Source organism: Pangasianodon hypophthalmus, chromosome 13, assembly GCF_027358585.1.
Source record: "Pangasianodon hypophthalmus isolate fPanHyp1 chromosome 13, fPanHyp1.pri, whole genome shotgun sequence".
NCBI lineage: Eukaryota > Metazoa > Chordata > Actinopteri > Siluriformes > Pangasiidae > Pangasianodon > Pangasianodon hypophthalmus.
The window spans coordinates 11,192,376-11,215,829 of NC_069722.1; the positions used below are offsets into that span (position 1 = coordinate 11,192,376).

General features: G+C 37.5%; 1 protein-coding gene across 3 annotated transcripts in view; it reads right to left on the reverse strand.

The window, feature by feature from the left end:
* Positions 1-21,274, reverse strand: part of ttyh2l (tweety homolog 2, like) — a 37,399-nt gene extending 16,125 nt beyond the window's left edge. For 2 of the 3 annotated variants that reach the window (XM_026917208.3, XM_053239434.1), the window contains exons 1-5: positions 20,908-21,274; positions 14,336-14,508; positions 7,641-7,752; positions 3,030-3,250; positions 1,627-1,722 (exon numbers count right to left, since the gene is read on the reverse strand). In XM_026917208.3, the coding sequence (XP_026773009.1) occupies positions 1,627-1,722; positions 3,030-3,250; positions 7,641-7,752; positions 14,336-14,508; positions 20,908-21,036 (731 nt within the window). In that variant the 5' untranslated portion in view covers positions 21,037-21,274. Of the gene's footprint in view, positions 1-1,626; positions 1,723-3,029; positions 3,251-7,640; positions 7,753-14,335; positions 14,509-14,733; positions 14,872-20,907 lie in introns of all 3 variants that reach the window. The other variant, XM_034310290.2, reaches the window with a different exon arrangement.
* Positions 21,275-23,454: the final 2,180 nt, after the last annotated feature.

Sequence of the window (23,454 nt, forward strand, 5' to 3'; positions counted from 1 at the left end):
ATGGGTAGATAGAAACTAATACCACACAGGAAGGAAGGTATTTAAAAATAAGCCATCATCTGATGACTGACTGCCGTGGAATTCAAGCAGCTCAGAAATGAGCGCACTATATTGCATTTATATTATACCTCCCACTATATATTATACCACCCACTATATATTTATATATCATCCCCAATGACAGTTCATGCTGTGTGGTAGCCTTAAAAAAACCTTCACATGTTGAAATTTTCCACTATATAAAGTTCTGATAGATGTCATTTTGGTTTCTGGTTTCCCCAAAAGTAAAAAGAGAGAAAATTAAAATGTAAAAATCTGGCACAGGAGCATCACAAACAGATTGAGGGCTTTTAACTATTTAAAAAACTTCTGATTGGACTTATATCTGTTTTGCTAAAGCATGTAGCTACTGTATCTAACAAACTGAAAAAAGAGTCACATCCATTGCATGAGAAAAATCACACCTGACCTGACGTGATAGCAAAGGAAAACACTATTATGAATCAGCCAAATGAGTCAGCCAAATGTAAAAAAAAAAAAATGTTAAAATGAACAAAATTCCCTATTTTTGAAAGAAATCAAAGAACAACTCTATTTTAGCTGGAGTAACATTTAGTCTTAATGTTGAAGTTGCAAAATATTCACTTCAGCTAATTATTTACTGTTGTTATTCATGATCACATATACAAACACATAGTTACGTTCTCTGTATGAGATAAAGATATGTACTTTCTAGAAGCCTCTCTGTGAGCTTATTTTATATGAACTATATATGAACTTTACATAAAAGAGTATGAAACTGCTTAGTTCCAAGAACATGCTGCCTTGCAAGAAACGTTGTGCACTACCGCTGAAGATGCTACGTAACAGGAAGCAGGTTTTGCCTTAATGTTGGTAACCACAACACTTGCTAGATATACGCTAGAAGACTGCACTGAAATATACTGTTCACTAGAAGACTAGGAAAAAATGTGATCTCACTGACTGGCTGATTTGAGTATTTCAGAAACTGCTGAAAACTGTTGTGGTTACAAAGAATGGTGCAAAAAAAAATGTGGAAATGCCTTGTTGATAAGAGAGGTCAGAGGAGAATATCCAGATTATTTCGAGATGACAGGAAGGTTATGGTAACTCAAATAATAACTCTTTGCAAACGTGGTGAGCAGAAAACACCAAACCTTGATTCGGACAGACTACAACTGCTGACTCCACGAACAGGAATTTGGGGCTACAGTAAGCACAGACTCACCAAAACTGGACAGTTGCAGATTGGAGAAAGACCAGTCAGTGTTCTTACAATTTCTCCAAGCTGTCCATTTCCGGCGAACCGGTGCCTACTGTAGCCTTAGATTAGGAAAAAGGATTATTATTTATATCCCTTTTTCTGCATGAACAACAAGGGTCATTTGGCTGTGTTTTGATGCACTTACAGTAGGCATCTAAATCAGAACATGTGAGCATGTCATGTCAACATTTAAATGTCACTTTCATTGCCAGAAATAGAAAAAAAAATTTAAAAATTGTATGAAATCTCTGTTTTTGGTATAGGACAGTAAGTGCATATACAGACATGGGAGGAGATGTGTGCTCCTTCAGTAAGTATGCAGAAACATGAGAAGCACTCACAGAGTGAGAAGCCAGCGAGAATGCTTTGCCAGCCCCAAACAGCATCCCAGACAGATGACCAGGTCTAGAATGAGCAGCAGGAGATACATCAGCCATCTGAAAGAAGCAGAATCAAATCATACATATAATCATGTATCTCTTGCTCTTTCACAGGAATGAAGCCACAGCTTTAAATGTACAACAAAGTCTAGTATTTAAAAGGCATACAATGCATAACACACCAGCAGGACTTCATGTGTGTGTGTGTGTGTGTGTGTGTTTAACCAGTTAATAATTCAGTAGTGCAAATCCATAAACATAAGTATTTCATGAGCTAGAGAACAGACACTATGACATCAACTCTCTCTGAGAGTGTGTCTGCTCCTGCTCCTGAGTATTTATGAATCTGGTCTTGTACAACAGCAATTGACGACAACTTATTTGGACCAAAGCAGTTCCTAAATAACTTTAAAGTCATGTTTAACAGGTCAGCTGTGCACAGTAGCTAAAATTGTTTACAGCTAGACAAGCTGATGATCAGCTAATCAGCCTCTGACCTCTTATCATTTATATTGTATTGGCTCCAGGCATTTTGAACATTTACAGCAATGCTACAGCACGCGGATAAAGCAACAATCTTATACTCATACGCCTTGAGACAGAGAGACTGAGGAAGTTGGCTGATTCGATTTGCCCTGTGAGTAATGCAGGAAGAAGGTGTGCACATTCTCGCTCAATACCACAGTCCTCCGGTCGCCAGAAACACGAGCCCTTCATCAATAAGCCCACTGCTAGTTCATAACATGCTAGTCTACAATCGGGAATGCGATCTTCATAGAGAATATATGACTCAATTCGGCATGCCTAACAGCTCTGAAAGGGCAGTGGAAATGAGGGACTGCTTTAAAGGCTGGATAAAGGTCAATGGCACAAGTGACTCCTACATAATTCTGTGCTAGTTAATGGCGCTTGTCTGCAGGCTAGATATCTGCTGGGGCTGTTAATAGCACTCTGAATAGCTTTACATGTGATGGAGAAATGCAGTGACCAGACTTATAATCCATTACATGCAAGCCACGTTCACTTGTACCGTGCTAACGTGTACCGAGAACGTGCTCTCCTGAGAATTAACTGAAAAAAATAAAAAAATAACACGATGGAGGTAGGACTTGCAGGATTTGATTACTGTATGGAGCAATTTTGCATCTAATAATCAAGTTGACTAATAACCCAGGACTCAAATTGCATTTATTCAGCTTTGACTTGGTCACGGTCATGGTGGATCTGGAACCCAAACCTCAAATTGGGAATGCTAGTGATGTGAGGTGGCAATGCTACCCACCTTGATGCCCACTCAAACTGCAGTCTTTTAAAAATAACTCATAAAGAAGTAGTACTAAGCCCATTAACCCCATGCAAGTCACCTGTAGTACTCCATGTAGCTGGCCTGATCAGCGACTGTTGCAAGGTCCTGTCTGGCCTGGCTGATGTTGGGCATGGCAGTGAGCTGTCGGATGATATTGTCAGCCATCTGCTGCATGAAGCGAAGTGTCTGGGTGTAGTCCTGCCGAGGCGAAAAGATCTCATCCAGCCGTGCCAGGTGTTCCTTTAGCCGTAACTGCATGTTGCTCAAAGAGCCGGCCACCTGAAAGAGGAGAGAGCCAGGAGAGTACTGTAGCTGCTGAATTAGGAAACAGACTGTGGGTCTGGAGGCACGGTCAAGCGTCATAAAGAACTTGGGTTTGTGTCATTTCACCATTCATCATTTCACCCTTTTTTTCTCATGTATTCAGTTAATCAACATTTGTTTTGTCTGCATGTTGACAAGCAAAAACTGAGAGAGCCATATTTATAAAACTTCTCAAAAGCTCTAATCCAGGATCATCTCCTAATGGACATGATTACCATGCACAAATCCATTTTATAAATATGGGCTAAAGCCCAAGAGGGATGGCTGAGACAGTGAGGAGTCATTTGGTCCAGCATGGCTGCTGGGCAACTAGCGCAGCCACACAGCTGCACGCTTTTTCAAATCAGTCTGCAATCTAAAACAATCTCAGGCTAAATCCTCTTGAAATACAGACCAATAATGGAACAAAACATGATAGATTGTGCTGTTGTAGGAAAATAGTCAACGATGTGGTGGTGTGATGCGTTGGCACTCTGAAGTTGATTATTTTCCTATAACAGCATGTCCTGAAGTGTTTTATCCCTCTTATACCACAGCAATGTGCCAACAGTTACAATTTTTATTTATTAAAATACTACACATCTTACTTTTTTACATAAACACATATAAAATGTCCACAAAACAAGTTATAGCAGCTATAAACAGTCTCCAGCCTCTCTTTTTTATCTCTCTTGAAGTTAATACTACAAATAATGCAGCTTGTCATGTTACCAAGAAAGCACAAAGCTATTTGTCAAAGTCAGATAAGCACAGAACAGTCTCCCTATTCATCTGTTCCAAATTTTGACAGGGCTTTTAAAGATAAGAACTTTCTGCTTCAAATGTAGTCCATTTCAGTATAATGTCTAGCATCCACCTTTTTTGTTTAGTTCTGCCCTAGAGCCACAAGGCTAACATAGCTAATAGGTAAAGAAAGCTTATATTCACCAAGCATACCAAAGCCATTAATATGTTACAGTAATGTTTATTAATACATTCAATCAACTACACCAATGTTATTCTAATATAGTTAAATATTTCAGTTTCCAACATACATTTGCAATTAAGACCGCTTTTGTAATAAAATACTGGACTGGGCAATATAATTATTTGAAGCACAGCACTGTTTAATGCTCGATTCTGTTTAGTTAGAATGTGTTAAATATTCTGTAAGGTGCACAGCTCTGACAATAGTTCTGACTGTAATTTAAGTGATAGGTTTATATTAATGAGCTCATTAATATATATGGCAAATAATACATTGTATGTATGGCAAATAATTTACATAATCTAAGATTAATAATAAACAGATTAAAAATGAAAAATGTATAATCATAAAACATGTAAAAATGTATCATCTGTAAGTAAAAACAGGAGCTAACTTGTCTTGAGGACTGTCCACTACATTAAATGTAACTATAAATGATTAAAAAGCACAATGTGTCGTTCATCAATAAATGAAACATTTTAAGAGTTGACAAATCACTGGGGTATAAGAGGAATAAAACACTTCAGGATGTGCTGTTAAAAGAGTATAACCCACCTCCGCTTTGCATCAGATGACATCACATCTCCCTTACGTTGATTATTGCTCTATAACTGTATGTCCTGTCGTATTTTATTCATTGCCTAATATTGGTATTGTGATCATTTTTGTGACATATCACAGGTATCATCAGTGCTTTTATTACACTGACCAACTCCATTGTTACTCACGATATGGGCATTGATTTTTGATCATTTTTCTTAAAAGGATTATGTTTTTAAATGTGTCTCTACCTTTATCCGGCTCTCTGCGAGCAAACTCAGATATTCTGCTACAAGTATAATGCAATGTTTTCAAGTATCACAATACCCTCTTTTTAAAAATATTTGTAGCTTAGCTCTTGATCTGTACTTACCAATCCCTCCTTTCCTTCTACAGGACATTAGGCTGCTTGTGTCCTGCCTCCATTTACAATCTCCGGGACTAATTCCAACTTATCTTCAAAGTCTTATATGTAGGTGCTCATAAAGAGTGTTCCTGTGCTTCTTAATAGGCTCAAATGTGGTGCTTGTAAAACTAAGTACTAAAGATAGCATAATCTTTATGGTGTTTTATTTGTAACTCAAATAAAACTGTCATTCATAACTCTATCAAGGCAACTCAGTTACAACTAAGTACATTTATCAGGCTACAAATCAACCATACACTCATGAATTCAGTTAGCTGTCATGCTTAGCTCAGTATGATTTATTCAGACTTGATTTATGTTTTGTCCACTTCACTTGCCCAATTGACTGATAACACAGTCCTCAGCCTTGGAGGGTTTTCAAGACACAAAAGCATGAGTATGGTGAACTGGATAACAATGCCAGGAATCATCTGCCTTAGATCAGAGTGGACAGACGTCAAGGATTAGAGGCTGCCATGACTCCTGTGGCCAATGGCACACTAGTGAAGAGATCGAAAGTTGAATGGAGTTCAGCCATTCCTCTATGGCACTTTCTATGAACCCATCCAAGGCCAGAGATCTGCAAGTTAGCTGTTTTTAAAAAGTATCTCAAGCTCTGAATGAAAAAAGGAATGTGTTGTAGAGTCTGGGGCTTGACAGCACAACACAGCCACTGAATAGGCTGTAAGAGAGGAGGGGTGCCCCAGAGATACACATCAGCTTATCACACAATCCAGACATCTGCGGAGAAAACTGAGATAAGACAGAATTCTCTCTTCTCAGTCTACAGGTACTTTTTAAAGGAAGATTTCACTGTAAAAATATATATTTTTTTATTTCATTTGTGTCAGTTGCCCCTCAGTCACACAACATTTGTTATTTGATTTTTGATTCCTGTATAATTTAAAAACTTTGTTTTTAATCAAATCATTTCAGACATGTCATATGATGTCTTGCTTCATAGTTCAAAACAAGGAACCAATATATGAGAGATACATGGCAGAATCAAGGCATTTAAGTGGAATTTCCCTGATACTGAGGATGTCTCAGCACAACACAGGCTTCTTTATTCTGGGTCTTCATGTTATCGCTATATTGGATTTTTTGTTCTTTGTTCTTTATTCCTCATTTGTTCTTTGTCTCACAAAGGAACCTTCAACCTTCAAATGAAACTAGTCTATGCTCATGAAGATTGGTTATGGTGTAGACTTTGTTCTGTGGTAGTCCAGAGATGAGCTAAGAAAAGATTATTAAAGATTAAAGTTGTTTAGGGTGTGTACTAAGTGACAGAAATATCCTGGAAATGTTTCAGCCCATGCCCCGCAACACACTCCTGAGCATGTGTCACGAACTTTAACATGTCACACAACAGTGTAGGAGTAATGCAATGCCACTATCTGTATTTGTATGTTTAATGCTCCAAATATCCATATCTGTATCTATATTGAGTTTTAAACTGAAAGTGGGCATGGCCTAAACCAGAATGTTTTTTTGTTTCTTTTGCTTCTTTTTCTTTTTTTTTTTTTTTTTTACAGTAAATATGAACCCAACCCTGCTCCTGGAAACACAACAAACCCAGAGGTAGAAATGCCAGCACTGTCAGCATGGTGTGTGAATCCAGGCTCTGAGAGTTCCTCAAACCCAGCTGCATCACCCAAGTTCATAACTGGTCTCAACTAAAGATCTGTGAAGAATGTTTTTTATCCCTCTCACAAAGATATTTTTGTTTCAATCTGCCCATGATATTTTCCAACAAAGTTGAAGTCTAAATTAGTTGGTTCTATTTCCCAAAATATAATCAAACTAGTAGCCTAAGGACGAATGGATAAACACTGTAAATGCATTTAATGTACATGGAAGATCTTTCTTTGTCTTTCTTGAGAGTTTCATATCTGACCACTTGCTTGTGACTGCAAGAAATTAAAAATTTCCTGCTTGTGCACCACCTATTTATATTTATATCTATTTAGAACCAATTATCTGTTCATTGGACTACTGTATTTGTATTTGATTATATCCCTACAAAACAGAAGTGAATCATGACACTTTCACCTGACAAGCACACCTACATACAAACACCCATATATCCACTCACCGGAACACCTATATCCCTGCTCATTCATGCAATTATCCAATCAGCCAATCATCTAGCAGCACACATGTCTGCGCTGCTGACACATGAGTGGCTGATCAGATAATTGCAAGGGGCACAGGTATTCCTATTAAAGTGTATATACTTCCTATTGCTATAAAGTGTAAGACTGTATATACAGAGAGAAAAGCTTTTATAAATGACTTGGTCGTATTGTGTTTGTATGTGCTATATGTGTGTATATGCGTGTCTGTGTGTGTGTGTGTGTGTGTAGTGTGTGTGCATTATTAGCCCTCAGGCAGCACAGTAATATGAAACAGCAAATGAAACACACTCTTACCTGGCTATCGATGCCAGCCAAAGTGTGATTGGTGTTATAGAGTGAATAGGTCATTTGGTAGACGCCATCGTTGGTTTCGCTGTTTCCATAGAAACCCACTCCCACTGCAGAACTGAGAGAGAAAAAGGTACATTTGCTAATACAAAGACTTTACCAGGTTTTTCAAATGCTGTGTATTGAATTTTTTACCCATACAAGCTAATTGTTAAGCTCTTTTACACAATTCCTTTACACCAAAAAAGATGCCTCATATTCAAAATGAGGAGAATATTGTAGAAATGTAAAGTTTAATATTCATAAAGCTCATTTTATTCACACAATAACATAACTGGCTCTACATGCTCTCAAAGACATTCATATTACCATAATTTGTCATTTGTAATAAGGAATAAGTCTGTCTTTTATGCCTCTCCTGGACATACTTGGGCAACTAGTTATGTTCATCCACCTGTGGATCATAAAACACAAGTTCCGCCGCAGGCTGATCTATAGTATCAAGGCTCAATCCAGACCACCTCCCACCTGCAAGATTTAATGTCTGTATGAAATCTGGTCTCAGTGTGGTGTTCGTCTTTCTCATCCTGCTCTATCCTTTAGTGCTCTTGGTGCCTCTCACCGCTTCTGTGTACTACTTTTGGAGAAGATGCTATCTCTCAGAAACAGAAAAAAAAAACTGTACTAGATTAACTTCTCCTACTATTGGAAAAGTATTGCCTGCTGAATCACAACATACCTCAGAGGCACTGAGATGGCACTTAAAAGTCACTTTTCTTCTTTTTCTAATCAAATAAAATCTAAAATATGTTCAGAGGTCCTTCCCAGAAGCCATATCCTCCATGGATAAATATCACCCTGCGCCTTCAATTATTACTCAGTGTCCCTCGCTACCCGAAAGCTGCCCGCGCATTCACATGACTGATGACATCATTTTGTGTATCAGATCAAACTGAAGTTGCACTGCTCAGGGGTCAGTGGGTAACTCAGTGGCACAAGTAATAAGCAGATTCTTATGTGAAACCACAATCAATCACATCGTTGGTATGTTTTTCACAGAAAAGGAAAAGGGAAGGTGGTCAGTCATAAATTACTTTTAAAGAAGAAGTTTAATGGGTATAGATACCATTTACTCTGACCATCACTGTTTCAGTGTGTTATGGGTACTAGCCATGCCCTAGTCAAATCCCTGTGTCAAGTATACAACATAAATAAATCTGAAATCTGAGGCAAAAATCCTAAATTTACATAATTATCCAATCAGCCAATCATGTGGCAGGAACGAAATGCATAAAATCATATAGGTCAAGAACTTCAGTTCCCTTCAAACATCAGAATGGGGAAAATGTGATCTCAGTGACTTTGATCGTGTTATAGTTGTTGGTGCCAGATAGGCTGATTTGACTATTTTAGAAACTGCTGATCTCCTGCATGCATAACAGTCTCCACAGTTTACACAGAATGGTGCGAAAAACAAAAAACATCCAGTAAGCGGCAGTTCTGTAGATGGCAATTGTCTTGTTAATGAGAGAGGTCAGAATGGCTAGACTAGTTCGAGCTGACAGCCAAGAACAGGAATCTGAGGATACAGTGAGCACAGGCTCACCAAACTAGACAAAGAACAGTTTCAAAAAAGACCATGCCATGTTTTTCCAATTGTTACGCATTGCACATGATTTACAGTGTATCTTAATAGAACATAAGTAAACAGGTACATGATATCAAATTGCATAATATGAACTAGCTAAAATCAAATTGTACAAATAGAAACTGATAAAATGAAAGATTACACATTGTGAAATTGTTAACTATGAGAACAGTGACAGAATCAGTGAGTCTCAGTCCTGAATACCAAAGAAAAAAGAAGAAACAAACAAACAAAAAAAAATCAGGATAGCTAGCTAAAGTTAACCACCTAGCTTTGCTTATCTTTACATCTAGTATGAACTTGCACTTACCCTGCCTAAGTCTTTGAAGCCATGCTATTTAATTTAAAAAATGTGAATGACAAACTAATAGGCGACATAGAGAAAGGGGAAAAAATATAGCCAGACAAGGTTCCTTTGCTGCTTCACGTAAACGCTTCTGACACCAAGTTTTATAGTAAAGTCTAAAGATTTTTCATATACGCGCAAAAAAAACAGGCATATTATATGTTAATGATACTGTGGTATTGTTGCTTGTCTACATCACGCAACTGTTGAGCGCAAATCATACGGAGATTTTTAGCCACGCAACTTTTGACATTTTGATATTTTTAAATTAACTTGCCAACCCAACTCTAAATAGGAAGCTATTAGGATTCTTCTTTAAATTGTGAAATAAACATGTGATATTGCTTCTCAAATCCAGCAGAAAAGTGACATTTGAAAACAGAAAAAAAAAATGAGTGGCCACTATACAACTTAAGATTGCTGTGTCATAATGTCCAGTAGAAAAACAATTCTAGCCAAAGGCAATATCAGGATTCTATAATGACTAATCACAACGATTAGCAATATTTCTAGCTACACCCATATCACTGTTTTTCACGCATGGTACCCTAGCTTGAAGCGTAACCTAATTCAGCATGGGTATTTAGGTACGGCACGGCCCAGATAGCAATGAAAAGAGACAAAACGTGTGATAACAGTGGCGTTACCATGCCTTGTCATAATGCCGTGTCTTTTGGGAAAGCTCTAGACACCTGTCCATAGCACGAATAAACACATTACACAAACTGACATAAACACAAAGACACAAAAACACAATCAAACTTTTGTGGGTTTCACACTGTCAGGAACAAAAGTGGTTACAAGTCACACATAACATAAACACAGGAAATCCATGAGAGGACAATGGAGACTGAACAGATGGACCATGCAGCCCTGCTGTTAGATCTCCTCCACAAAGTGGGTGGGAGCAGCAAGAGAAGTCCGCTGCCTGTTACATATCCTCTCACAGGGAGAGGTGTGTGTGTGTGTGAGTATGTGTAGACGACCATCCTGTCTCTGAGGCCTCCTAATCATGATGGATGTCACACTCTCTCTCTGTCTAGGCCAGCTTCAGACTGCGCTAGTGAGTTCTCCATATTCGCTGCTTCTCCCACAGCCAACAGTGAAAGAGTTTCATTACATCACATCTCGCTTAAAGCCTGCACATTTCCATAACTAATTAAATTAGCAGTTACCTGGAATATGAATAGATGGGGAATTGGGAAATGTATAGTCTGGGCCTGTGTTCATGTATGATGAGTAATGTGCATGAACACAACAAAGAAGTAAAAGTGCCTAAACTATATAAGTCCTTACACTAAGCTGCTGTTTGCCTGTTGGAGGGCAGCACAAGATCAGAGGCTTCAGAAAAGTCCTCATTTCCTGCAGCTGGGCTTTCAGCCATCTCTGCACATAATGGCTTTGGTTATATCATCAGAGCTCTGAGGACAGCTAACTCACCACTCCCTGGACCTCTCTGTCCTGCAGCTACAGAGATAATAAGAAATAAGCAAGGAATTAGGATGAATATGTAATGAGGCTTCAGGCACGTGGAAAAACACTAAGAACACCAATGCACAATTGCACATCTAAACCCCAGAACCATTTATCCTCATAAGGCTATACTATATTATACTACACTTTAGGTTTGCTTCACTAAACGTCAGGTCTGTCTAACACATCTGTAGTATTCGTTCAATTACTATGAACATTAAAGTTGCAATGTTTAGTTGACATAATTATACATCAATTATGAAAAATGAAAGATATGAATTTTTTATGGATTTATACTTAATGTATTCTACATGTGTGTAGACTAAACCATAGGTTGGCCGATCAAGTTTAAATAGCTGTATTGAACATGTTGAAGAGAAGTCATACAAGCTTTCTACTTCAATTGAACCCTGAAAAATGTTCTACAGCCTCAAAACATGTTTTCAAATAAATGCTTCCCAATAAACTACGTGATTCTGTGTAAGCTTCGCCAGATGAGGCCACAGTAAAAATAAAAAACTGCAATATCCTCATCTCAATTCACACCCATCTTATTTTAATGGCCAACAATAAAGGTTATGTTTTTACACTCTATATCACATCTTACTGTTTACTGCCCTGGCCGTTTGTTTGATGGACAGCTAAGAACCTCCCACTGTTCTAAAACACTATAAATGCACAAGGTTTTCCATTTTTTCCATCATTAAGGATGGTTCATATAAACCATATAAACGTAACAGAATATAAACCATGCTTTAATTGCTTCCAGTGTCATGGTATGGTTGAGAGAGACTTTCTTTACTAAGCAGCATCATGCTGTTGCACTTAAGACCACAAGAAGCTCTGTGTTCAGAGGTGGAATGGAACAGCAAAGAGATTCAATCAGAACTCTGTCACAAGATTAAGTCAAACCCTCTGCAATTCAATTAGGCACTTTGTCAATACTCCTTGTATTAGGAAACCATTTAATGTGAGCAGTGTGTTGAAACCATTATGAGATCCCGATTTGATTTTATTAGAGCAGTAAAGAAATGGTGACTACTAGTAAGGAGAGATGACCAAAATATTCTCTAGAGTGTTAAGAAAAGAAGTACAGAAAATGTTTTGCAACAAGTTGTTTACATATTATTATTTAAGCTCTTGTGCATAAACCACAAGAGGAACTGTCCTCTGTAGAGTGCTAATGTCTTTCTGCTTACTACTCATACCAAGGATGTCATGTCCTCACTTACTTCCTGTCACCACTTCTCCTAGGGGGACTCCTGGGGATTTTATGGTTTTGTGTATTCAGACATACCTGTTAAACTACCAAGTGCTGTCCAGTGCAGGTGTAATGTGGGAATTTTTATTTATTTATTTTTTTTTTACTTCATCTCTGTCTATTTTAGTTTGCAATACTGGGCGTAGTGAATCATAAGTCTGGAGGAGGCTATTTCATCAAAGTGACAGCTGCAGCCCTGATGCATGATACTCTGTATAAGAGTAGGAGTGCAGAAGCTCACTGCTCCTACATTAGAGCTAATCCTCAAAAATAAGCAAATAAGCAAATATCGAGAGGTTCAAGCTAGATGTTAGGCAGAGCATTTGGCTTAAAAGTGAAACTTTCCCACTTCCCACAAATTACTGCAGCATTGCAAATTCAGCACTTAGCATAATTATCTCCTTATCCTTAAAAATACTGTACATAAATATGCATCAGCCGGCCCACATGACATATCACAGGTTAATGTTTTATCCTCCCCCTCATTATTATCATCCTCACTAATTTTCTCAACAAGCAAAAAAGGGTATTGCAGGTCTTACTGCATCTTTTCAATCCAAAACTGAACATTAATCTACAGCTCACATACTCAGCTTCAAGAACAGACAAATCCTAAAATTCTGTGAACACATGAACTGAGGTACTGCAGACTGTCCAAATGTGTAGTATTCTGCCTTTTCAGTATTACCTTTTTATACAAAAGGAAGAAAATCAGAAATACAACAGTAAAGGTCTATATGAAGTTGATGCATTATTGCTGACTATACTTTAGCTAATATCCAAATGTTTGTTTTCTCTCACATACTATTCAATATTATACCACAGCGCAGTTGAATTCTCAAATCTGATTGGTCAGTAGAAGTTGACTGATTTTCTATAACAGCAGCTCTGACTGTAGTGCCAGCTGTAATTTAATATCACAGGTTTATATTAATGCACTTATTCTAATATTTTGTTGTTTCTATAGTAACAACTCATTTACAGAGTTTTGTGTGGAGGACACAAATCAAAGCCTAATAATAAATTAATTTATTATTTTATAAATGTTACTTAACAATTAAGAAAAACATAATAATTGATATGGTGAAGTTTTCTGTAAGGAGACTTTTATTTAGCATTTATGGATGGAGTCTCCAGAGTCGGTGTTTTGTAAAGGTCAGTAAATTTTCCTCCACTGGACTTTCCACATTCTGTTGCCTCAGTAACATGATAAACTGCATCTTATTTACTTCAGAAAAGAGGAAAGAAGTGGTTGGAGAGGGAATGATTGTTTATAGCTGTTATAATGTAAGTGATAACAGGAACTAACTTGAATTGTGAATGCTCCACTACATTAAATGTAAATATAAACAAAAAAAGTATGTGTTGTTCGTTCAATTAAAAACTGTAATCATTGGCAAATTGTTGTGCTATAAGAGGAAAAATCCCTTTGTGGTGTGCTGTTATAGGAAAATAAATAAACTTTGGGTAGTTGTAAAGGCCCTGAGCTTCACTTCAAAACATTCCATTGTTGATTATTTGCCTGAAGTGGTTTATTCCTTACTTCAAATCTGATTTTCATATTATAAATATTACAAGGGATGACATATCACTGACCTGAGTGCCTGGGACAAGCAGAATATGTGTCTGGGCTATCTGTACTTTTTCACTGAGAAGCATGTAAGTGACTGCACAGCACGTTCCTATGGTTTTGATATACTTCTTGGTGAGGCGACAAACTTGTAGTTTGAGTCCTGCCACTTGCTGTGCTATAGACATCAACTGAGGCGCACGTAGAATTGCAGTGTATTTGGATGCAGCACGTTCCAAGTGTTTCATATACATTTCTTGGTGTTGTGTATTTCTATCATTTCAGTGAATTTAGGATTTGTCCACGTCTGTAGTCATCTAACCAATCCTTCTTTCCTTCACAAACCCCTACATGGCCTCAGGAGACTGAGGCTAAACTATGAAAGTGAGATGGATTTACTCACCATATGACCAGGCCCGTGATCACGGCAGCCCACGTGATGCAGCAAGTGTCGGGCCTCTTGGTCTCCTCGGCCTCTTCCCTACGCCAGAAGCACAGGCAGCTTAAATAGATGCCCAGCAGCAACAGGCTCAAGCCCAGGCCCATTGCTGCCATGCAGGCCAGAAAGATCAGAGACTACAAATAAAGAGACACACACACAAACACACACACACAAAGTTAACAGCTGCTTGAGAAGATATAAAAAAAAAAAAATGATATATTTAACAGGTTACTTGTGACGTGTGCTGCATGTGTGTGTGTGTGTGTGTGTGTGTGTGTGTGTGTGTGTGTGTGTGTGTGTGTGATTTTTGACCCTGTATATGGTTTTTAGTAATGAAGGAATAAGGATGAATACAGTACTTGCACAATATCGTGGAAACCCATATGGACTGAGGCAAATGAGAAATTATCAGAGGATCACTCAGAATAGAGAGTCATGTGATAACATGAGCGAAGTAAAACAGTTCTCCAGTCTTGTGACATCTGAGTTACTACACCCTGAAAGAGAGGTGCACAAAAGACAGAGCGATGAAGAGAACTGAGAAAATAAGCGAGGAGAAACCTCTGATTAGGAGCCTGCAGCCACAGTATCCATTCGAGCAGACTAAACCATAAAACAATTACCAAGTGATAGCACATCTGAATAGCAGTCTTTTATACAGGGCTGTGAATTCCTCTAATGTCAATTACATCAGACTCCTGCTATTACACTAGCAAATAGCGGCACTAATAAAGCAGCTCAGGTTGCATAATAGAATAAAAACTCTGCTGATCCTGGAAATAGACTCTCTTGCAAAATTATTCCAACACCTTGATATTTTGAGAGTTTTGCAAATGGCATGCACATTTTGAACAAATATTTTCTTACTTATCTGGTTAAGCTTATTTAGTTTGGACCCATAAAAAATGCATTCTAAAACATTTTCTTATTTTCGGTCAGAATATGTAACAAGCTGATTGCCAAGCTGCTTACAACATTCACCACTAAATCTCATAAAGAGGCATCATAACTGCCTGATGATTTTTAGTCATTACATTAATTTTGACAGCAGAACATGGTGCATTTTCTGATCAAAATAAATTTCACAAAGGGGTACAATGGATGTATCACTGGCACTCAAACTTTGAGTGCTATCCACAGAAGCACAGACTGTGTACCTAAATCCTTTAAATTAGCAGTTATCAAACCACTGATTAAAAAACTCAACTTTGACCATTGTCATCTGTCAAATATAGGCCTTTCGGGACTGTCAAACCTCCCCTTTATCTCCGAGATCTAGAAAAGGTTGTAGCACAGCAGCTACGCTCACTCCACAGACAGCACAGTTTAAAATGGTAAATAACCTATTACAGGCCTTGTTTGATCATAGTGCAGTGTTTAGTAACACAGATGACAATATTCTTCTATATAGACTCTATCATTACCAGTTTGTAAATGTAATGCTGATTTCTCTGTGTATACAAAAGTGAAGTTTAGTGTTCCACAATTTTTACAATAATTTAATTTTCATTTTGAATTTATAGCGTACAGTTACGGATGAGTAATAACTCATAATCCCACTATCCATTGTCACCCAGAAGAGGATGGGTTCCCTTTTCAGTCTGGTTCCTCTCAAGGTTTTTCCTTGCAAATGTCAGAGGTGATAGGCTGGAGATGGCTTGTTCCTTAGGGATTTAAATCTTTACTATATTGCCAAAGGTTTGTGGACACCTTTAACATCACACTCACACACTGTGATTGTTGAACATCCCATTCCAGATTTAGTCCCCCTTTGCTGTTATAATAACTTCCACTCTTATGGGAAGGCTTCCACTAGATATTGGAGCATGGCTGTGAAGATTTGTGCTCATTCAGCCAAAAGAGCATTAGTGAGATCAGGCAGATGTTGGAGGCCTGGGGTGCAGTCTCCAGAAAGACAAGGTCTGCGTTCATCCCAAAATTGTTCAGTGTGGTTAAGGTCAGGGCTCTGTTCTCAAGTTCTTCCTCACCAACCTTGGTGAACCATGTCTTCCTGGGGCTCGCTTTGTGCACAGGGAGCACAAATGCTGGAACTTGTTTGGGCCCCTTAGTTCCAGTGAAAGGGAAACTGTAATGCTACAGCATACAAAGACATTCTATATAATTGTGTGCTTCCAACTTTGTAGCACCAGTTTGGGGAAGGCCCACATATGGGTGTGATGGTCAGGTGTCCACAAACCATTGTCCATATTGTATATATTCAGATTTGACAATTTCCATTGTTAAACATCCTATATAAATACAGTTGAACTGGACTGAATAGCATTAAGAAAAAAACTCAATGAAACAGCATACTTGCAGATTAACATTTTCAAAGGACACTTTGTGGTCCTAGACTGGACACCATGACTGTGCAGCCGGATATCCGAAACACCCCAACATGCACCTGACACCTATATTTAGCTATTTACCCTATTGTTATCAGAGGCCAGGTTTATGCTCACAGAAGACATGCTGTGTGTGAATCACAATAAACATAACACACGGTTGCCTTTCATGATGCTTCACTGGTGACATCCCTTCTTAACAAAAACAATGCATGGCTATAACCTGTTAACATGTGGGAATGAGATCATTGGGCACAATTAAATTACCTTGTTCCTATCTTTTACTAAGCTGTGGGCTCGCATCAGTTTTAGCAACAAGCGATGTTATCAGTGGGGTTCTATATCTTATTTACACTCACCTGCCACTTTCACAGGAACCAGATTAGTTTGAGCTTACAGAAAGCTACAGTAACTCATATAATCACTCTTTACAACTGTGGTGAGCAGAAAAGTATCTCAGAATGCACAACATGCCAAACCTTGGGGCAGACAGGCTACACCAGCAGAAGACCACATCAGGTTTTACTCCTGTTGGCCAAGAACAGGAATATGAGGCTACAGTGGGAACAAGTTAAAAACACATGATTGGCTGATTACTGATACTATGTTTTTTGGTGCAGTGGGTAGCATTGTCTCTTCACAGCTCCAGGATGCCTGGTTTGGTCCTGAGCTCGAGTTACTGTCTGTGTACATTTAATTGAAAACAATTAAGAGATTAAGAGATAATTAAAAATGAAAGGCTTTCTGTTCTCTTGTGATGTTCATTTCAGTTACTTACTTTGGTAATTAATACAAATAAATTAAAAGAGTAAACAATCCTTAAAGTGGAATTGAAGTCATGTTTTAAGACAATTTGGTAAAGATTAAATTAATTTTACTGAAGAAAAATAATTTTTTTAGTGTTTGAGGAATAAAAGTAACTTGTTTTGCTCCATCCCTTCTGTGTATATTGTAGAAATATCTTAAAATATCAGCCTGACAATAACATCATCACATTCAAGCATAAAGACAAGGGGTTTGCATTCAAGCCTGCAGACTGCCAAAAGTGGAATTGATTGCAGTATAATATAGTATAAATCACTGAGTTGCTCTAAAAAGGAACTAATACTATTGGATTTCTTTCACAGCTTCGGTGCACTGATGTGGGAGCAATTTTCAGCTCCAATACAATGTTAACTGCCCTTACAGTCTGATAGCTCCTTTCTCTTCAAGTATCTACTTTACTGACATGGTTACAAGAATCAGAGTACGGTTACAAGAATCAGAGTATGTGAGTGGGGAAGGGGTATGATGACAGCACATATGAAAACTATCAAAACAACACCTTTACAAAGAGATATGGACGAAAATGGACACGCAAACACCAACCCACAGACAGACAACATATAGAGAAAGAGCATAACAAAGATGAAAACCACCCAAAGACTTGTGGTTATTAACCTTACTGCCAACTAATGACCACTTACCGCATTCACTAATTCATGATACTAGAATGTCCGCTTTATATAGTTACGAGATTTCTGTCAAATTGCAGATTTTCTACCCATGTCTGCATTCAGACTGTAATAGTAACTTGCATGCAGAAGTGGGAAAAATATTACTGATACTTTAACAAAAACAACTCAAGCCTGTCCAAAACAGGACAGGAAGACTATTTCCCATATTTGCCAAAATTACAATTTTTTTTATATATTAGTAAATGATATGTCATGCTTTTTAACCATTCATAGTCACATTTAATGTTGTGCAACATCCATGAGAAAAGTTAGTTCCTGTTAACATTTATAACAGCTATAAACAGTTGTTCCCTCACCAGGTTCTCTTTATCTCTCCTTCTTGAAATTAATAACACAAAAAAATCGGTGTCTTGTCATGTTATAGAGAATCCATAAATGTTAAATAAACATCTCCTAACAGAAAGCTACACCATATTAACGACTATAGATTTTTATTTGTTAAATAACATTTCAGTTTATTATTAGTCTTAGATAATGTAGTGTCTGCCACGCAAGTCTCTGTGAATGAGTTGTTACTATAAAAATGATAACAAATTTAAAAATGTATATATATGGTGTTATTATAAACCTGTGATTTGAAATACAGCTGGCACTGTTCTCAGAGTTTCTGTTAGGGAAAAGTAATCAACATCTAATGACCTACCAGAATTACGAATTCAACAGCGCTGTGGTATATAAGTATATATGTAAAACATATATTTAAAAAAAAAAGTATGTTTTTAAGAAGATGAATCTAATGACTGCACATATACAGTGTATAAGCTTTATGCAAAAAGACATAACATGGCCTAATGTAAAACAACAACCTCCAGTATAGGATGGATGAGGGAAAAGCTTAACATATGGTAAAGCTCTGCTTTATAGTGAGATTCAGTGCTCATTCTTCTTGGAAGCAGATGGTTTTCTATGATAAATTACTTTTGAGAGAAACTGGATATTGCTATGTAGTTGTACTGCAGTTATGCCACATTAAATTACCTTTAATAAATAACTAATAATTTGTCCAAACATAGAATTTACACTATGTATACAATTTTCTCTTACTTTAACCATAATCGATGAACTACAACATGTGTGGTGAAGTCTGCATTTGTTTTGGGTGGAAGCCTAATGTAATAAACAAGTAATGGAATATGACATGGACTTGAGTCACTTGTTAGCTCTGGTGAAAAATTAAAGACATAAATATTGAACACCAAAAATGTTGTAGCTAATCTATACTTCTGATGTTCACTAACCATACACAATCATACCATCACAATCATTTTTGCTTTCTGAACATCTTCCAGAGTTTGTTTAGGGTATATGACCTGATACGGTTTATGACCTGTGATGTGGTGTTGCTTGGTTGCTGTTTTGGTACAGCAATGCTAAGTTATTTGGAATGCTTTCTTCGTTTTATTTATGTCCCAGACACGGAAGAGGATGAGTCAATATTTATTCACATATAAACAGAAATATGGCCTGAGGTTAATAACTTTATCAGAGTAAGTTACTGATCTAGGACCAGTTTCTTACTTTTCTTCTTAAGGCAAGACACTACATCGAGAAACAACATTTTTGGTCACATTTTTTTCAGATTTTTTGATAAGCTGCATCTATAACATTTCTCAAGCTGTAGTAATAAAAAGTACAGTGATCATTTGACTGTTTTTGTGCACTCATATCCACTGTGTTATCCTGAAGGAGACTTTAAGCTCCGCCCACTCGCCTCAACTACATCATATCTTATATCCCTGAAAAGCTTATTTCCTGATATTTATATGTCAATTTAAGTGTCACAATTAATATTGCATAATATTGCATTCATAAACCTTATAAACCCCATGAACTAGAGTGGAAACACATTAAACCACCTTGTATTTTTAAAACCTGTTTATAATAAGTTCATAACCAAAAATCCTTCTAGATGACCTGAATTCAGGAAATGTTACACGTCCATTCCTATTCCTATTAGAGACCTTTTACAGAGTAATTCCCCAGAATATTGATTCTAGCTGGATTTGCATTGCATTTTATACTGAAAATGTACATTGTGTTTTGTTAGTTGAACAATGAATTAATTATATTCCAACAAACTTTTCTGTAAAAGACTTTGAAGTGTGTCTTCACAGTAAAATATATATTTTAATTCCAACATCACCCAAATACTAGATATTTGGTTTTATTAAGTATGCAGATGTATGCATATTTAATAAGATGAAGTCTGATTTGCAGAAATGCTCCAATGCAAGAAAAAAAAAATACTTGTAAGAATTTAAGAAAACAAAACAAAAACAAAAAATGTCCATTTGTAATGTTTCTCCTTACATTTTAATGGATGGGTTTAAATGAACAGTGAAGCTGCAGAACTCCTTTTCTTCGAAATGTCCATGTTTTCCAATATTTAAAAAAATAAATAAATAAATAAAAGAAATGATGTCCTAACTTTTCAATAAAAATAGCAAGAACACACGTGAAGCTATTTTTATGTTACAAAAAAAAAAGTTTGAACGCCTCGCGCTGGCCTGAAAGCCCACTTACTGAGGCAGGCAGTCACGCGCTCGCGCTCTCCTGAGACACAGTGAAACCAGAACGCGCTTCATTTTACTGAAAAATAGCCACTTAGCTAACTCTGTCCCATTCACCATACCTTTAATTAATGTGTGAAGTAAATAAACATTAAACTAACCTGCTGGTAGTTTACTTCCCCCGGTTTAAAGGCACTATCAACTGCTTGGAAATGAAAATTAACGTGTGGGAAGTTGTGAAGCCAGTAAGTCCACCACGGGGCGACGTAGTCTTGTCGAGAGGACGCCATCCTGACCAAACCAATCCTCACTGTCCACTTTTACACGAATTAAAATGAATAAAACGGGAAAGTATGCTCTCGGATGTATCAAAGCAGTGGGAAACGCTGCCTAAACGCATTTCCTCTTTTTAACATAATACCTACCGCAGCTAGACTCGGGCTACATCTGTTATCTCATGACTACTCAGAGCGCTTGTTTAAAGATTGCTCGCTGCTCTGGCAACTTGGCTCAGGACCGCTCGCCTGCTCCGCGCGCATCCCGCGGCCGATTCTAACGCGCATGCGCAAGAGGAAGCGCACGTTGGACAACTCTTTAATTTAAAGAATGTTAATGATTTGGTCATATCCATGTCATGCAGTGTTATATGCATGATTTTATTCCAGAAATGATTTTGAACAAAGTTTGACCCAGAGGCAGAGAATTGACTACTAACTGACCAACTCCTGCTGAGTCGGCTCTATTAGGTGAGTCGATTCGTATATATGAGTCATCTGAATCCCAATACCATTGAAACCTTTTTAATTATTTGAGCTTTTTGTGAGTACTGAGTCGTGTGTGTGCCTCTCCATACAGATGTACTTCATGTAGTCAAGTGTATTAGAAGATCAGCTACGAAGATAAATGGAAATGAATCTTCTTGTTAAAGCACAGACACAGCACATACAATCACCTTAATGCAAAGCTTAATGCATACTGTATCTCTCAATGCACTTTTGTAGTGCCTTGCTGTTTTGCCGATTATTTAAATAGATTTTATAAACTGCAGTGCAAAGTAATGATATTTTGTTCGTTAGAAAATAGAGTAGGAATTTCATGAAACAAAGAAGAGCAATCACTGGTCAAAATCTTGTTTCTTTCTCTAACCAAGCCGTTTGGGAGCCGAAAGAGTCGACTCGTATCGGTGAGCTGAGCCAAATAATCTGACTCACTGAAAAGATCCGGAATTGACATCACTACTGGATATGCTAAATTTGCTTCTAGGTCTGAGTATGCGTGTGTGTGTGTGCGTGGTGCCCTTCGATGGACTGGTGTGCCATCCAAGGTGTATTCATACCTCACACCTAGTGTTCTGGGGGATAGGCTCTTGATCCCCTATGACCATGACCAGGATAAAGTGGATACTTAATATGAATGAATGAATAAATGAATATCTGTGTTATATCATTAGGCATTGCTTTTATTATTGCTCAGTACTTTCTAACACTCAAGGGACTTGGTCAAAGAACCAGCAGTTATGATTTGTATTAACATGAGTTTCATATGATTCGTTAATTATGCATGAATTACACAAGAATAATAGCTCTATCAGAGATGCAATTTGAGGCCAGTGTTGGGGTAACAAAGTTTATTTCAAGGGTGGCGACGACCTCTATGTGCCATCTTTATAGCTTTACCCCTGTTCAGACATTTTCAGATTTGGATGAACACATAAAGTGTTCAGTTCAATCATACAGTGCTTATCTAAGCACAGCTGCGCTTTTATAAATATTCTAGGAGTTCATAAAACCTGATTTTTTAAATGTAGAGCATAGCCATGCAGTAAGTCTAGCATATTTGAAATACAATGCAAGTTTTAAAGGTGTAAGATTGCATCGCAAAAGACCGATTTATTGTATCCAGGTCACGTCGAGTCTCAACGGATCAGGGTATTAGGCCATATCAAAATCCATCCCGTAGGCTGTCTCACAGATATGGAGCTCTCATTGCTAGAGAGACTGAAATGCTGCCTTTAGGCATGTTATCAAAGAACAGAGTGTGTATAAATAAATGAACTGACCTTCATATAAAATGAACAGGACACTGATCATGTTATTTAAAATCCATTTGACCTCTATGAGGTCAACCCATATTACCTTTCTTCTTGCACTCATTCTCATCTTACACTTGTCACACTGTTTGCATTTATGTAGCTCTTTCCTTTGTGCAGTGTTCCTGTTTTTGTCTAGTATGGAGTCCCATGGGCCTGCAGACATGGCTGTCTATTTCATCTCAATCTATAAAGATATAACAACAATAAAAATGTACTTGAGTATTTGACTGTAGTATAAACTGCACATCCACTCCATATTCTGCATTTCATCCGCTTTCCACTCATGCTGTCTTCTGATATTATAGTATACATGTATTGACTGTTTTCTTTAAAAAAAAAAAAGAACCTTTTCCAGACTATAATTCATCCCAACTCACATGCTGCCATAATTACAGGCAATTTGTTACATCAGGGATGTCACTTTGGCATCATGACCCAACATGCACCAGAGGTTTTGCTTCTGTGCAGTTAAGTAATTATGAAAAAATACAGCATTTTGGGTAGGAAGGTACTATAGCACATTAACATTAAAGCTATAACCAAGAAGCAGGGTTGTGTGATTAATAATTAATAATCCAGTGAAAGCTGAAATGTGTGCTCACCTCCAGAATAGAGC